We start from the raw sequence: 17238 nt of genomic DNA on the forward strand, positions 1-17238 counted from the left end.
GTAGCTCCTCTTCTGGTATTTTGGCCGATTCGGTGGGATAAGGGGGTAGCGATCGCATGTACTGCTATGAGAATGAGTTTCTGCAGTGAAAAATGCAAGAAAACGCTTTTGGCGTCGGAGCTTCGCCCCGAACTCCACTGATGAATGATGAGCTGTAGATGTTAGGAGAATGCGTTTCTGCAGTGAAAAATGCACGCCCCGAACCCCACTGGGGAATCTTACAGCGCTACCCCAGATCCCCAAGTCTGCAAGAGAAATGCCTCAACATGACTTTTTTTGTGTTTTTTTTTCCGCCGAAGGCTGAGAAATACTGTCTTTTTTTAATCGGGCTTTTTGGAATCGGAAAGATGAATGAGAACGGTCAAAGACTGCTTGAATTCTGCACATACCACAAGCTCTGCATTACCAACACATACTTCAGAACAAAACCACAGCACTGTGTCTCATGGAGGCACCCTAGGTCTGGGCACTGGCACCAGCTGGATATGATACTGACACGAAAAAAGGACATTGGAAATATACTGCTGACACGTAGGCTAGCTACCAAAGCGCGAATTGTGATACTGATCATACTTTAGTGTCCTGCCGGACAAGACTGCTGCCAACTAAGATCCACACATCACAGGGAAAAAGAAAAACACGCCTGAATACCACTAGCACAAAAAATCCTGATCTTTGCACCGAATTTGAGAACAAATTAGAGGAAGCTTTTAAAAACTTCTCTGTGACTGAGGTAGAAAAAAACTGGACGTTTATGCGTGATACAATCTACCAAACATCATCACTGGTCTTTGGAAACAAAACCAAGAAAAGCGAAAACTGGTTTGAAGCTAGTCTACCAGAAATGGAAACTGCCACTACGAACAAGAGAGCAGCCATGCTAATCTACAAGAAGGATCCTACCCCAAGCAACTTAAAAAGGCTCAGAGCTGCACGTAACAATGCCCAAAGAGTAGCGAGACAGTGTGCTAACAAATACTTGCAGGAGCTATGCGAAGATATTCAATCTTGTGCCGACTGTGGTAACATAAGAGGACTATATGAGGGCATGAGAAAAGCCTTTGGACCTCACACCAGCAAGTGTGCTCCGCTCAAGTCAAAAGATGGCTCAATCATCAGTGATCGTTCGCTGCAAATGGAGCGATGGGTAGAACACTATGCAGAACTTTACCAGATTGAAAACGCCATCTCACCAAATGCTGTTTCCAACTTCCCATCACTTCCAGTTTTGACGGAATTAGACGAAACGCCCTCAGTAAAGGAGCTGAGCATAGCCATTGACATTCTTGCACATGGGAAAACACCCGGAGGAGATGGCATTCCTGCTGAAGTCATTCAGGCTGGAAAACATGCCCTAATCAAAACACTCAATGAACTGCTAAGCTTGTGCTGGGAACAAGGAATGGTCCCCCAGGAATTGAAAGACTCCAACATAGTTACAATTTATAAAAAATAAAGGCGACCGCTCTGATTGTAACAATTACAGAGGCATCTCACTGCCTAGCATAGTCGGAAAGGCTTTTTCTAGAGTATTACTAAAGCGATTACAGATCCTGGCAGATCGTGTTTATCCAGAGTCGCAGTGTCGCTTAGGGAAGGTAGATCTACAACCGATATGATTTTCTCTCTGCGGCAGCTATAGGAGAAGAGCAGAGAGCAAAAGCAGCCCCTCTTCATAGCATTTATTGATTTGACTAAGGCCTTTGACCTTGTTAGCAGAAGCGGTCTGTTTCCTGTACTAGAGAGAATCGGCTGCCCAAATAAGTTAAGAAAACTAGTGTCAGCTTTTCACGAAAATATGCAGGGCACTGTTCAGTTTGAAAGTTCTTCATCCAGGCCATTCTCCATCAAGAGCGATGTAAAACAAGGATGTGTACTGGCCCCTACACTATTTAGAATCTTCTTCTCAGTCGTACTAACCAGTGCTTTTAAATCCTTTGAAGACGGAATATATATTCATAGTAGATCCGATGGAAGGCTCTTTAACCTGGCACGTCTTAAAGCCAAAACGAAAAGGCGTCGTATCTTGATAAGGGAGCTGCTGTTTGCCGATGACGCGGCACTCGTATCTCATTCACAAGGAGGTCCACAGAAGCTAGTGAACGCCTTAGCAGCTGCTTGTCAAGAGTTTAGCCTTACTATAAGTCTCTCCAAGACCGAAATCCTGGCACAAGACGCCGCAGAAATACCTAAAATACATATTGGGAACCACACCCTTTCAGTGGTGCAGAAATTTACCTACTTGGGTTCAACAATTGTCAGTAACCTAGACTTAGACATCGAGCTGACAAAAAGGATAGGAAAAGCTACCACAGCATTGGCAAAACTCTCCAAGCGCGTCTGGGAAAATGGTAAATTGACCACAGCGACCAAAATCCTAGTCTACAACGCCTGTGTTGTGAGCACTCTCCTTTATGGCAGTGAAAGCTGGTCAACATATATGTACCAAGAGCACAGATTGAATAGTTTCCACTTGCGCTGCCTGAGACGCATAATGGGCATCTCTTGGAGGGACCTTGTCTCCAATCAGGAAGTTTTGAGATTGGCCAATATGAACAGCGTGTATGCTCTCCTGACACAAAGAAGATTACGCTGGCTCGGACATGTCACCCGCATGCCAGATGGTAGAATCCCGAAAGATATCTTATATGCTGAGCTTGTGGAAGGAGTCAGACCCAAGGGCCGCTTAAGACTAACATATAGAGATGTCTGCAAGCGAGACATGAGAGCCACAGGCATCAGCGAAAGTATGTGGGAAAACATAGCCAAAGACCGGAGTGCATGGAGACAGACTGTGCGTGCTGGGACAACCCTTGCTGAGAACAAAAGAATTGAGGCGGACTTAATCAAGAGGGAAAAAAAGAAAGCTGCCCTGTCTGCTAGCCCTGAATCAGAGGCATACACTTGTACGAATTTTGGCAAAGTCTGCCGTTCTAGAATTGGCTTGATTAGCCACACCAGATTCTGCCCCGTCTCAAGATTAAGCCAAAACCAGTGACTCATTTGGGCGCATCCATTGCCTTTCGAGACAAAATGAGCCATATATATAATAATATATATGCTGTACGCACGTTTATGCATAGGGTTAGGGTTTACTGGGCGTTAGGGTTAGGGTTTGGAAAAAAATTGCCCCCCCCCCCTCCAAAGTTCTGGATCCGCTAGTGGCCAGCACAACGACCTTAACTTTTTCCAAACTAATGTCATTAACCTATTAGAGCTGGGTGGACTGAAAGGCGCCCTAAAATCACGAAATTCAAAATCCCAGTTTTCGAATGCGTAACTCTCGATTCGGAAGCCGAGCGCTTTATCACTCAGCCACCGCGCCTACTTGTAAACCACTAGCCTACTAGAAAAAAAAAAAAAAAAAAAAAACTAAACAAAATAACAGTGAGACGTCTACTGGAAAGTCTGTTCGGCCCACTCTCTTTTCGTCCACTAAGAGTTGATCATCGGAAACGCAATTTCAAAGACAGCAATTTTCCTGAGAATGCCAAATTATCAAACATATTTAAAAAATTCTCAATGATAAAGCTCTTCAAGAGCCTACAAGAACCTGGATAGTAGTTCTACTTTTCTATAACAGCTTCTAATCGGAGGCCCTATGCGAAGTGAATTTGGTGAATGAACTAAAAAATTAAAAAGAAACATTGAAAAAAAAACAAAACTTTTAAAATTAGAAACCTGCCTATGTATATTTAAATCGATAAATAACTGAAATTCATATATGATAAATTCGCAATTTCCGTGGAAGAGTTAGACTAGTAAACATAGTCTGATTGAAGTTTCGCAATCTTTTCTCTGTTTTTTTTTTAGTCATGTGCGAGGCCCCCGCCAATTGGAGGCCCTGGGCGGCTACCTAGATAACCAATGCCTATAAGGCCGGCTTTGCAGCCTTTGTCCCTCAGCATATTTTAATGACCCATTTAAGTTTGCAAGACCAAAGAGTATTTGTAAACAAGAATTTGAAATGAACACAATCTTTTTAAATTTGCTTTTAGGCTGTTTTCTATAGGCTAAAAAATGAAGGGCCACTTTTATTATTTTTGTTTTGCATTTTTGAGATGTTCCTTCAGACATTCTACCACAAACTTCCTTCCTTTCTTTAAGTCTACGAAACTGATCGTTAAAATCGCTTTCTTAAAGTCCATGAAACTGATCGTTAAGAGAGAAAGAAAGCGTTTGATAGTGTCCATCGAGAATCACTATTGAAAATAAAGAAGATGGCATCCCAGAAAAATTCGTCAAGATTCTAGGACAACAATTCAGTCAATCTAGTTGCTGTATTAAAACAGACTTCGTAACAACCGAGTTCTTTAGCATCGAAACAGGTGTGAGACATCTTGTCCCCCTTCCTCTTCCACCTAGCCATCGGCTACACAATGAGGAGAGCAATGAACCAGACTGCCTTTGGTACTCCATGACGTGAACAAAACCGAATGATGGAGTCGGACTTCGCCGACGACGTTGCACTAGTCGGGTCTACAAAACAAATGCATACAAGAAATAACGGAGAGCCTAGTGAGGTTCCGCACAATCTTGGGTAAGACTAAAATTGTGCAAGTGGGATATAAGACAAATGCTGCCCCCGTCAGACTTAGCGAGTCAAGCTTGAAGAGTTGGACAAGTTCACATACCTTGACAGCATCATAACAAACGATGAGGATACCTACCATGACATAGCGTGCCGAATAGGAAAGGCAGGGAGCATTTTCAAAAGCCTGCGGCCTATTTGGACAAGCCAAGCAATTTGACTTGAAACAAAAATACACCTACTTGACACAATCGTCATCCCAACAACATGGAAGTCATCTGACAAAATTGAGAAAAAGACTAAATGTGGCTCAACAAAGATGGTTAAGACGCATTTTAGGAGTCAGTTATAGAGATCGGATCTCAAACAAGAAAATCCTATGCCGAACTGGGAGTCGACTACTTAGTGAGGTTTGCGGGATATGTTTCCCGACAAAATGAACTACGCATACCTAAAGTTGCGATGATCTAATACGAGGAAGCAAACAGTGACGTCCTCGTATAACTTAACACAATACTGAGGACCTCAGAGCAGTGGACACCACTTGGGAAGAGGCTTCAGACATGGCATGTGACAGATCTTTATGAAGACAGCTTGCCGCCCAATGCGCCGAACAGAGCGGGAGTATCTAAGTAAGTAACCACAAACCACCAACAGGACGATGAGGATGATAGTGGTCAGGGTTTGAGCTCAGGACCATTGGGATGACAGTCCAAAGCACAAACATGACCTGGCGGACATCCATAAACTATCTGTGTATAAACTGTCATAAACTATTTTTAAAAAAGGCATAAGTAGAAGTTTTGTCTCAATATACTTTAATATTTAAAAAAAAAACAAGATTACAAAGAGAGTTTGTGTTGACACACAAACTCAGAGGCGGCCCCCGTGGGAGACGGATCCCTGTCGGATCCGCATAATCGCAAGGAATATCCAAGACGTGATTTTGTTTTGATTGTTAAAAGTAATAATGTTTCAAAGATTCATTTGACGTTGTAAAATTTTTTTTTTAGTCTAAATCATGGCTGTCAGGTAGTGCGGTTTGCGCGCTGGACTGTCGTTTGGATTCATCGATGGTCCCAGGTTCAAACCCTACCCGCTCCCATCCCCCGTCATCTTGAGGGAGGTTTGGACTACAACTCTGAAGGAACATCCGAAACATGTAAAACAACAAACATTCTAAACTAGACCAAGAAATTCTAGATCTAGATTCTACAATGATTTTAATTAGAACTTAAATCTAAATCTAGTTTTAAAAAATCTAGCTCTAGTGTAAAAAAAAATCTAGCTCTAGTGTAAAAAATCTAGTTTTAGTGTTTAAAAAAATCTAGATCTAGTATAAGAAATCTAGATTAGATCTAAATCTAGCTATTGTATTTTTAAAATGCGAGTCACATTACGAGGTTTAATAAACATTATTATACCGAGTTGTTTTAGCATTTCATTTAAAGAATTTATTCCATATGACGTCAGAGGAAAAAAATCCACTACGTCACACGGCCTAGTTAGACTAAAAAATATCATCTATACGAGCAGCTTGTTGAGAGTTCATAGACATTGGTGCACCGAGTGATTTCTTTTAGCATTTCATTTAAAGAATTAACTCCATATGACGTCAAAGTAAAAAAATTCCATTACGTCACACGTTAGTTAGACTAAATATGTATATAACATATATATAAAGGGATTAAAGACGCTTTTTTTTTGTTTTGTCTGTCAGTCTGTCATGTTAATAGTGAGAAAAAAAAAGACTAAAAGTTATTGAAAATCTGATTAAAATTTAATTTCCCTTCCGAAATATTGCATTAGTTTTAAGTTTCTATAACAGATTGTTCCGGATGTTTATGTATTTATAGTGAGATACCGTTAATTAAATTTGTGGGATGGTCTGTTATGAAAATTAGATGTAACATAGCCTTATGGAGACATTTTCAAACCATACTTTGGTGTTAAGAAGTTGTTTTCCTTAAAAATCGGAACATAATATTAACGATAATAAGATTTTCTAACGTTTTAGCTAGAAAGTTAGAAAGTTAAATGTAGTGTAAGAGAGAAGTGCGATTTTACATAAATAGAGTTAAAATATTTTTCATAAAAAATCCGGAACAACCAATTTTCGTAAAAGAGAACAATCTATTATAGAGACTTAAAACTATTGCAATATTCCTGAATGAAAAATTAATGGTTAAATCAGATTTACAATAGCCTTCCTTTGGTGTTATTTGTTAATCTAATCGTGACGGACAGACCGACCAACAGACAAAACGCACAAAAATAAGCTTCTTTTATTCGGATGAGGGGCACTAAACAAAAAATAAATAAAATCTGATTTTTTAAAAAAAGTTTAAGGAATTGGTTTAGCACCATAGCATGTTGCAACGTTACGCTACTGCACGAAAGTCGCTGCATAAAAAGTCTATTTTAAAAAATGTGCATTGACATTTACATACAAAGTGCATTATTAGCCTTTATAAACAAACAGAAATGTTTTCTATTAATTTTAGCAGCTAGTTGACCAGAAAAACCACCTTTAACTATTATTTATATTTGTTGTAAACATTTCTTGTACATTTTATAAACATATTTGATTTAGTGATACTGAAAATACACATACATTGGCCATCTTTGTTAGCATATTGTAACACTGCCTCCCTTACATTTACGTTATTGTTTTATAATTGGTGTATTTTTATGAAAAAATTGCTTGCATAATTAATTTTATAAATTAAACGGTTTGCTTTTAGAAAACCAAAAGTAGCTGTTGCTCCTAAACTTTTCAAGCCGCATTTAATGGTGAAATAATATTTTTCATATCTCTTCTAGTTTTCGAGATCTGAGTGTGACAGACGGACATTTTGCACAAACCTAATAGCGGCTTTTTCTCCTTACGGGGGCCGCTAAAAAATTTAACTTAATTTAAATTTAATTAAAAATTTTTCTGTTGTCCATATATTCTGTTTAATTAAAATGTAAAACCTCATCTGACAAATGTATACTATATAAATAAGAAGCAAATAAGAAAAAACAAGAACACTACATTGATATTAAAAGAAGCAACACAGGAAAGAAAGAAAAATGCATGAGTTAGATAAATATTTACTTTAAAATAAAATCTTTGCTGTGCAAGTGTTTCATCGTTGTAAAAACTGTGTATACATATGTAATAAATATTTTTAAAAAATAAAGTATATTTGAATTTAATATCAATATATTACATTTCAATTCATCTGGGTTAAAATTAAATAATTATAATTTCTCTCTATATTTAGAAAGTAAAGATAGAAAAAGGAAATTGAAATACAGCCGAAGATGTCAAATAATTTCTTGCCATCTTTGCAGTTGAAACATTTTTAATTGCTTCATTTGTCTTGCTCCATTTTCTTTGTATCAATCAATTATAATAAAACTTTTGTTTAAAAAAATGTTTGCAAAGAAAAACAAAAAAAAACAACAACTTGGAATGCAACATTTAATTACAAAGTTTTATCAAGCTGGAGAGGCATCTTAAAGTCAATTGTTCATGTTTTCAGAAATGAAGGAGAAACTAAAAGATAAGTGCAACACAAGAACAAGAGAATAGTTGAGAAAAACAGCAAGATGGAAAACAAAATGTTATGGTCATTAGACATTTTGAAGATTCTAAATCTGTTCTTCTCAAAGATCAATGAAGGAAATGTTTCAATGTTTCGGAAATTCAGAATTATTCAAATAAAAAAATGTTTAATTTTAAACCAATATGTTATTATAAATTCATTTTTGAAAATAAAACATCACAATGTTAGGATACAACATACCTTACAGTTTCAATAGCATACATTATTATATTTGCTCACGACACAGCCATTGTTGGCCTTATTGCAGGTGGCCATTCTACAATTAACACTTTTTACCAATGATGTAATCACCACGTTCTAATTATAAATGTTCGATTTTAAATTGATGACGAATTTCATCTTAGAATGCTAAAAAAATTTTAAAGCGACAAAATAATAATAAACTTTTTTTATACAGCAACCATCAGCAGTCTAATTACGTTTGACATCACCTGCTGGTGATGGTATAATACTTCACAAAGACATCAACTAAAGACTTATTTAAAAAAAAACATCATATATCACTCAAATACAGCTACCATCTCTTAAAAGAAGTTTTCACAAAAGATGACTATTTAAAACACACACAATTCTTAAAGACAATCTGCACCCATTAAACCACTGTTACATCAAATATGGATGTAAAGATCATATCCTCTCCATTAAGGCTAAAAAGAAAGATTTAAAAACTACTTTATTCCACTTTCAGCCAGGGTTGCAAGGTAACCAAGAAGTACATAGCATCCTAATTCAATAAAGCACTGACTGAGTGTGTGTGAATGTTTTTCATGTTTGCATCTATATTGTTATTAATATAATAGTAGTTATGCTGCGGTGGACAATCGGAGTCAAACTGAATTTTCATTTTTTAGGACAATAAAATTATCTTATACAAATCATTTGCGTACATACAAATATATATACTAGCTTGACATTACCCGCAGTCTGCAGGTCTAAGTTTGTGTTTACTAACCTAGTGGATTTAGATGTATGTTAAACTTAGCTAATGATCCTTTCAAGTTTTTTCTCTTTCGCTACGAAAATAAAATTAGTTGTGCGAAAATGGGTTTACCCAAAGCCGATACATACATATCTATTAAAAACTAAAAGAGCAATAGAAAAATAGTACAATTAAAAACGTGTTTACCAGATTTGTTAAATGAATGGGATAATAAAGTAAACAATTAAACGAAATAATTTTTAGTACGCGATTCATGAATGAATATAGATATAGGCCTATCTCAACACGGCTTCGCAGCTTTTGTAAACGAATGTATTAAAAATACTTTAGAAAACCAAATTTGAATGTTAATTTGATCAAAATATGAAATGAATGGACGATAATTAGTATGTTCATGTATTAAAGTATAAAACTATCTGTGGGAAGAGAAGTTTTATCATCTTAGAGTTTTAGATCTAGAAATGGAAAGATGTGTAACATTAGGGTATTGTCTAATTAAAGAATGTTTGTCAGGAAATCTGTAGTCACAGATATAAGGAACTAATGTATGTAAAAAATGGTTTTGAAACACAAATTTGAAGGTTAATTTTATTATATAATGAAATCAATGGAACTTCTTTTGTATTTTCATGTGTATAGGAAAAAAACTATCTGCGCAAAGTGTATTTCTTAAAATTAGATCTAGATCTAAATCCTTTCGATCTTTTCTCATGTCAACATTGTAAACATGGCCTAGATCCATAAAATACTATAGCTGTAATAGAGTTTTTTTTTTTTTTTTTTTTGAGGGTCTTAAGTTTGTTTTAGGGCCACAATACATACACTAAGGTTTAAGTTGGTACCTCAAGATTGGTCAAGCGGTTTTTATTTCTATATGGGGACATACATACATACGCCAAACATTCAGCTTTATATAATAGATATTCAGTATTCAGTGTAGATATTCCATGTAGGAGGAAGGTGAAATCCACATTTCAGATCTAAATGTGTTAGATGGGTAACACTAATGATTAAAAGTGAAGAAGAGTTAAATACTTAAACTAATCCTAATACTATTTGGCATTTATTAAAGCTAAAAGATATACAAAAGATATTGTAAGACAAATTTCCTTACGGACAATTAAGATTATTATTATTATTATTAAAAAGTTGCATGGAGTAATCAAACTATGTTGCAAGCCTTAAAATGACTAGGTGGAAATAAAAAAAAAAAGTAATGACTAAGATGACATTTTTTCCCACTAACTTATAAGATAGTTGTGACTATTGATTAAGTCATAGTGGAAATGGATGCATCAATTTCTAAACAACAAATTATTTCAAATTAAAGTAATACATTTGATATTTGATGTATATATACACTTTGGCAGAAATTTATAATAAATATTATAATTGCACATATATATTTACAAAAGTAAATAACACATTTAAAATAATAAAACCCTGAGATTTAAGAAATCTGGTTAACAAACAAAAATAAAAGTTACAAAAATAATTGTCTGCAGTTATATTGACATATGTCATGAACACAGTTAAATGCTGTCAGCAGAGATCACTGTAGACATTACTGTTTCTTACGATGTTGACGAAATTGATCCATAGCCTTGTGAACTCCAGTGAACTTCATGATTGATGAAATAGCAGAAACTGGGGTGATGCTAAGAAAAAACATGACTAGTTTAATACTTACTTTAGATCTATGTTTACCCACAAAAATAAATAGCAGATAGTAAGTATCATAGTTAAAATAATCCTAGAGCCCTATGGAAGGTTGTTTAGGGCAGTGATGATGACTTTTATCACTGTGATGTATCCAAGATAAGAGAAGGTTTGAGGCATAACCAAACCATCTCCAAGATTTCTTAACTTACAGATTGTCACCCCTAATGGAGAATGGGACGCCAACAATTCCACAACTCCCTGACCTGGGCCATTCTTTCCATCTTATTTCAGGTGTGATGAAACATACTGCTTCTAGTTCACATCACCAGGTACTTCTAGGATGCCCTCTCTTTCTCTAGCCTTGTGGGTTACACTTCAATGTCTGCCTTGTGATGCTAGTTGTTGATTGGCAAAAAGTGTGCCCAGTCCAGCCCTATCTTCACCTTCTGATTTCTTCTTCTACAGGAGTATCTGGCTGGTTCTTTGCAAGAGGTCACTGTTGCTGATGGTGTCTAACCAGCAAATGTCAAAGATTCTACAGTGGCAACTGCTAATGAAAGTTTTCACTTTTCTAATAGCATTTTTTGTTTTTATCCAGGTCTCAGCTCCATATAGCAAAAAGGCCCTTAACATTAGACTTAAAGAGGCAAATCTTTTGTTGCCAAGGAAATTCCTCTTTCTGTCCAGATTTTCTTGAGCTGTATGAAGGTGCCCCTTGCTTAGACATTATCTGTTCCATGTATCATCTCTAATTCTACCTAATTAGGTAAAGGATTCTACTTTCTACAAGGAATAGCAATCCAATGTAAAGGGTTCTGTGTTGCTTATCTTCATTATCTTTGTACATGTTAATAAACAGCTCAGTTTTTAATGATGTGTCGGCAGACTAAAAAAGATTTCCTTACTTCTCAAAAAAAAAAAAAATGTCCATAAGAGTCTAGTAAAGTAAAGAACCCATTTCTGGCTTTGTGATTTACAGAGCAGATGATGTAAAGGTTATTTGTTTTCACCGCCTTTACTTTTCCCAACTAATGCCAGGATACCATAGAAGTGGGGGTAACTCAGGGGCATCCTAAAAATCACTGAGACCCCTCAGTTTGAAAGCCAAGCACTTTACCACTTAGCCACCATGTTTAACAGTGATTCAAACCTGAGACCATTTGTTTCATAAACCAAGTGCTTTACTACATGGCCAACACATATTAAAAGTAACTAGTGACAGTCAGCAAGTGATAGAAAATTTGAGAGCTTGACTGTCAAGCAAAAATCCCAGACCTGACCATTGAAAACTTCAAGGAAAAATTATTTTTACCTGCTAGCTAGAGCATACAAGTACATGAGTTTGGGCACAATGATTTTCTCTCTCTTTGTCAAAACAGCATCGGCAATCTTGCCAACAAGGTAATCTTCATTAATAGGGTGAAAAATGGAAGGGAATCTAGACAGAAATGAAGCAAACATTTTCAAAATAGCTTCAATAACTTCATTTTATTAAAAATCTTAAGGCATTTTTTTATGCACATATTTATTTTACAGACTGTCTTAAAAAAAAAAATGAAAATGAAAAAAAGAAGACATTGAGAATAAACACATATTGAAACAATAATAAAAGAGAGAACCTGTGTGTGTAATTAGCAGTTATAGTGCATTCCTATTTATGTTAAAATGAAACTATACAGACCTTGTAGTTATGCCAGCAAACATATCATTATCCACATGGTAAGGATAAACGCAGGTGACAGTTATTCCTGTACAATTCATACTCTTTAATTCTTCTCTTAAACTTTCTGTAAAGAAATAATATATGGAAAAAAAAAAAAAAAGAACACATTGCATGAATCAGCCTGGAAAACCAATAACTTAGTAGCGTTTAAAGTCTTAAGTTATTAACGCCAATGACTAAGTTTACAAAGGAACAGACAGAGAATATAATAATTTTTTTTTCTTGAAGGAATGTCTGTAACTTAAGGATAGTAGCCTTCTTTTCTGCATCATTTTCCTTTTTTTTCCATTATTTACAATTTTCTTACCATTTTACAGCCTGCACATTAGTCCTAGCCATCTGTTCAATTCATATGATAATATCACTAGAGCTTAGAGTAGATAGGTAAATATTTCAGCTGATAACTAGGTCTATAGCAGAGATGACAAAGGCAGACAGTTTAAAATTGTACTTTGAATATGGATTAATTCAGCAAAATTAAGTAGGCATATTCACCAACCTGTGAACCCAGTAAGTGCATACTTAGAGCTACAGTAGTCGGCAGCACCATTTAGAGCTGTCAGGCCCAACAGGGAACCCACAGTGACAATATGACCACAGTTGTGGTTGATCATTCCAGGCAGAAAAGCTCTAACAGTCTGGGAAGTTAATTTATTATAAAAAATAATAAATTATTCATTCACTTATTCTTGCTCCTTATTTTCAGTCATCAAATTAGTTAAAGGGATCATCAACTTTTAATGTCTTTCTTTAATAATGTTGGACACATAAAAAGTATATCTATACCGGGTCCGCTCTTTTCAACCTCCATAGTGTTTAAATATATCTTAAGATTCCACAGTATTCAAGAGATTTTAAGGAAAAGTTTCAGGACAAAGTAGTAATTTAAGTTGTAAGTGGGAAAATCATATCAAACCTAAAACTCTAATACATACAATTCCACTAAAGGAACCTTACAAAAAAGTGTTAAGAAAATATGGTTGCAATTCAGGGCTCTTAAATGGATTTAGTAAGAAAGGTAGTAACCAAGGTTCTTCGATGAATCTAATAAGGATTTAGTAAGAAACTAAGTGGCTAACAGAAATCTTTTTTGTCATTTTATATCAGTGATTATATGATTAAAATTATATATTTTTTTATTTACAGTGAAATAAACAAAATTAATCGAAACAATTTTTTTACCCAAAAATGAGCTAGTGTGTTTGTGCGGAAAGTGTTTTCAATATCAGCAGGATCACTGCTGAGAATAGAGTTTCCATGAACTACTCCAGCATTATTGATTAGCATTGTAACTTGACCATATTTAGCCTCCACTTCTTTAGCCTAAAGATTAACAAAATTGAATCAATAGTTATCCTGGAAAAGAACAATTATAAAAAATGCCTGTATATGAAATTATAAGTTAAGTAATATTTAAATCAAAGGTCTTTGTGTATGAGGGCTTTATTTTTATTTGCTCAAAATAATATCAACAAAGGTAATTATGTTTCATATTAGTACTTACTTACTTAGACTTAGACCTTCCTATGCCGTTTAGTGCATTGGGCGGCCAGCTGTCTCCACAAAGATCTGTCAATGGGAATATCTGAAGCTTATTCTCACCTAGTGTCCACTGCTCTGAGGTCCTCCATGAAAGTGTGGCGCCAATTACTGTGAGGATGTCCCTGCTTGCGCTTTTCTCATAATGGCCTCCATGCCATTGCAACTTTTGGTGTGCGTAATTCATTTTGATGAGAACATGTCCCGCAAAACCTCATACAATGTTCTGTCACAACTTCACTAAGTGGTCAACTCCCAGTTTGGCATAGGATTTCCTTGTTAGAGACTGAATCTTTATAAATCAGTCTTAGCCATCTGCCAGTCCCAAGCCCGGGTGAAAAAGGAGGAAGGTTTGGAGAGGGGCTAGCGACCCCACCCTCTAAAACCTCAGCTGCTATAGAAACAGCAAACTTTAGCATAAATAACATTTATGTTGTCCTAAAAAGCTCAGTCATGTAATTTAATTTATAAAAGGATCTAGACTAACAATAAAAAAAAAAGCTTTTTTAAGAAAAAAAGGGAACAACTTGAAATCAAACTTGTGGGCTAAAGCCTTCTCAAGTGAACATGGTAACCACTCTGCTAGTGAAGAGCTTATGGTTGTATAGTTAACTATTGTTTCTATAGTCCTGGAAGCACTATAAAGATCAACTCAGGAGCTTTTTTGCACTCACTGGTATAGAGGAAAGTAGCTGGCAGAAGATGCCCACTGAAAGAGACAGTTGGAATACTATCATGAAGGCAGCAGGACACAAAATTGAGGCTAAAAGAAAATCCATTTCCGAAGACTGGTGCAAATGATGAAAAGAAAACTAAAACAGACCCATGGTGGACAATGGCTTTGTCTGCATTAGATATGACTAAATATACAGGCCGCAACTGGGTATGCATAATCATGTGAAACAGCACTCATCCTTTATCTTCAGAATCAAAACATTGTCATTCATATGGAAACTGAACGCTTCAACATTATATTGTCAATGCAGAAGAAGAAAGTAGTCCTAATTATAACGTCCAACCCTAATGTCAAAACTATTTTAAGCATCGAATTTGAAGAATTTTTTTTTTTTTTTTTACCAAAATCACTGATTAAAACTGGAAGTTTTGTTTTGTTTTTGAGGTGTTCAATTCAAGAATTCAAATACTGTATGCTGGAAGTAAGCTGAAACTTTCAATGAAGGCAAGTAGCCTATTTGTGGCACACCCATTGAAACATCTGTTAGGGGAGACAGACAGGCTAACTGGGTTAGTACATTGTCTTTATTGGGATTCCTTAGAATCGCCGAACAAGAATTACACATGAAGCGGATCAAATAAAGACTCCACTAACTGTCTCCTCTGTCACGCATTTCCTCACTGGGGTCATACAGCTGGTGATGGCCTTCTTAAGGCTAGTCGCAGTACATTATAGGAACTGGACAAAACCCTTGTGGGCTCAGCCTCCAGCCTCATTGGCAAGTAGTCATCTCCCACCATAATGCATGGAATTAAATGATAAAAGACAAGACCAACGTCTAATCTTTCGACTCAGGACCGACACAACAGAATACGACAACACATGTACCGGAAGCTCAAAATTGGAACCAGTGAAATCTGCCCATGTGGAGTATCACCAGAGAATGCAGACCACGTCCTCCAAAACTGCTCTCTATACCAAGAGGCCCGTTTAAGACATTGGCCCCAAATCACCCCAATAGAAAGGAAACTATATGGAGAGCTCCCTGATTTGGAAACCACTGTGCAGTTCATCTCATGTATTGGTCTACTCATCTGAACACTCCAACATAACAATGAGAACGAAGAAGAAGAAGAAATGATAAAAATGTTATTTATAGAGCACTGTTAACAAACATAATGCTCTTTGCTATAATAACAAACTAATCTAAAAAAAAAATGGAACAGATAGGTCTTTAATGTCTTTCTTGAATGTAGTAAAGCATGTTGTCTGTCTGTCAATGATCATTTAGTTGATGGGGAACCTCTACACAAAAGAATTGGTGACGATTCATCTCTGATTCCTGGTCTGTGGGTAAAATCCTTCATAACACTCACTGAAGGATTACTTTGGCTTAATTACAAGCCCACATTTTTTTTTTCAGAAAATCACTTGATCTTAACTGTAATGCAATTGAAACAAAAGACAAAAAGTTTATACTTTTATGGAAATTAAGCCCTTACACTGATAGAAAAATTAAAAAAAAGGTGAGTTCTTTTTTTAATGAATGCCAGATATATATATTACATTTTTTATACACAAAAAAAAGGTAATTTCCTTACCAAGGAATAAATTTGTTCTCTTGAAGTGACATCACAAATCATATATGAGCAATTAACATTTAGATCTTGTACATTTTTAGCAGTCTGAGAAAGGGCTGTTTTGGTTCGTCCCCAGAGGATAATCTTTAAAACAATACATTACTTACAAAAGCCAATTTCAAAATGTAATAGAAGGATATGTTAAAATATATGGAAGACAAGATTTAAAAAAATAATTATAAAATATTATTAGCTTAATAACTTAACTTGACTTTTAAGTTAATTAACTATCTAGTAAAAAAATAATTCTAAAAAACTAAAAAAGAAAAAAAAAACATAAAAAAAGAAGGCAGTGTGAGTAAGTAAGCAGTTGTAATAATTTTATAAACACTTATAGATTATACTGTAATAAACACTTACGTGCTTAGGGTGATATTTTGCAAAATATAATGCTAGCTTTCTCCCAATGCCTTTACCACCACCTGTAACCAGAATAACAGCATCGTGCAGTGTTTCCTGTTTTGGTGGAACTAACCACTGACAGAGGTCCTTCAGCACAATAACGAAAACACGCCAAATTAAAAGCACAATGTCAAATAAACGCCAAAATAAATTAAACATTATTAGATCTATAAAGATCTAGTCGTAATTCTAGATAACGGTATTACCGAACAAAAATTATAGAAGTTTAGCGTTCTCAAGTAAATTACAACCAGCTGACAGAAAGTGTGTTTACAGTTTACCTAAATCTTTTTAGTTTGTTTTGCTTTTTTTTTTTCTTTTAAAAAATTATTACTGCACTTTCATGTGACATTTCAGAAACTTTACGAAACAAACTAAAACTATGTAACTACTCAACGACTCAACCTAACCAACCTAACCAAATCAAAATAACGTCTAGATAGATCTATATCAAGATCTGAAATTAAAATAAATAAGAAAATAACTTTGAATTGCTTTAAGTCTAGTCTAT

The 17238-nt window shown here is 35.6% G+C and overlaps 1 protein-coding gene across 1 annotated transcript; it reads right to left on the reverse strand.

The window, feature by feature from the left end:
• Positions 1 to 7609: 7609 nt before the first annotated feature.
• LOC106057475 (short-chain dehydrogenase/reductase 3-like) lies at positions 7610 to 17178 on the reverse strand. Its single transcript, XM_013214676.2, has 7 exons — positions 16686 to 17178; positions 16287 to 16409; positions 13653 to 13793; positions 12970 to 13108; positions 12429 to 12534; positions 12060 to 12185; positions 7610 to 10743 (listed from the first exon to the last, which is right to left on the reverse strand). The coding sequence occupies exons 1-7, from the start codon at positions 16884 to 16886 to the stop codon at positions 10650 to 10652; spliced, it is 930 nt and encodes a 309-aa protein (XP_013070130.2). The 5' UTR covers positions 16887 to 17178; the 3' UTR covers positions 7610 to 10649.
• Between the last annotated feature and the right edge of the window lie 60 nt (positions 17179 to 17238).

The sequence above is a fragment of the Biomphalaria glabrata genome, chromosome 13 (assembly GCF_947242115.1).
Source record: "Biomphalaria glabrata chromosome 13, xgBioGlab47.1, whole genome shotgun sequence".
Taxonomy (NCBI): domain Eukaryota; kingdom Metazoa; phylum Mollusca; class Gastropoda; family Planorbidae; genus Biomphalaria; species Biomphalaria glabrata.

Coding starts and splice junctions, on each gene's coding strand:
- LOC106057475 (XM_013214676.2), bottom strand. CDS start 16,886: ATGTTTAATTTATTTTGGCGTTTATTTGACATTGTGCTTTTAATTTGG. Junction 12,535..12,969: donor TGCACTTACTGGGTTCACAG/GTTGGTGAATAT, acceptor ATTTCTTTACAG/AAAGTTTAAGAGAAGAATTA. Junction 10,744..12,059: donor TTGTATGCTCTAGCTAGCAG/GTAAAAATAATT, acceptor GTTTTTTCTTAG/CATCACCCCAGTTTCTGCTA.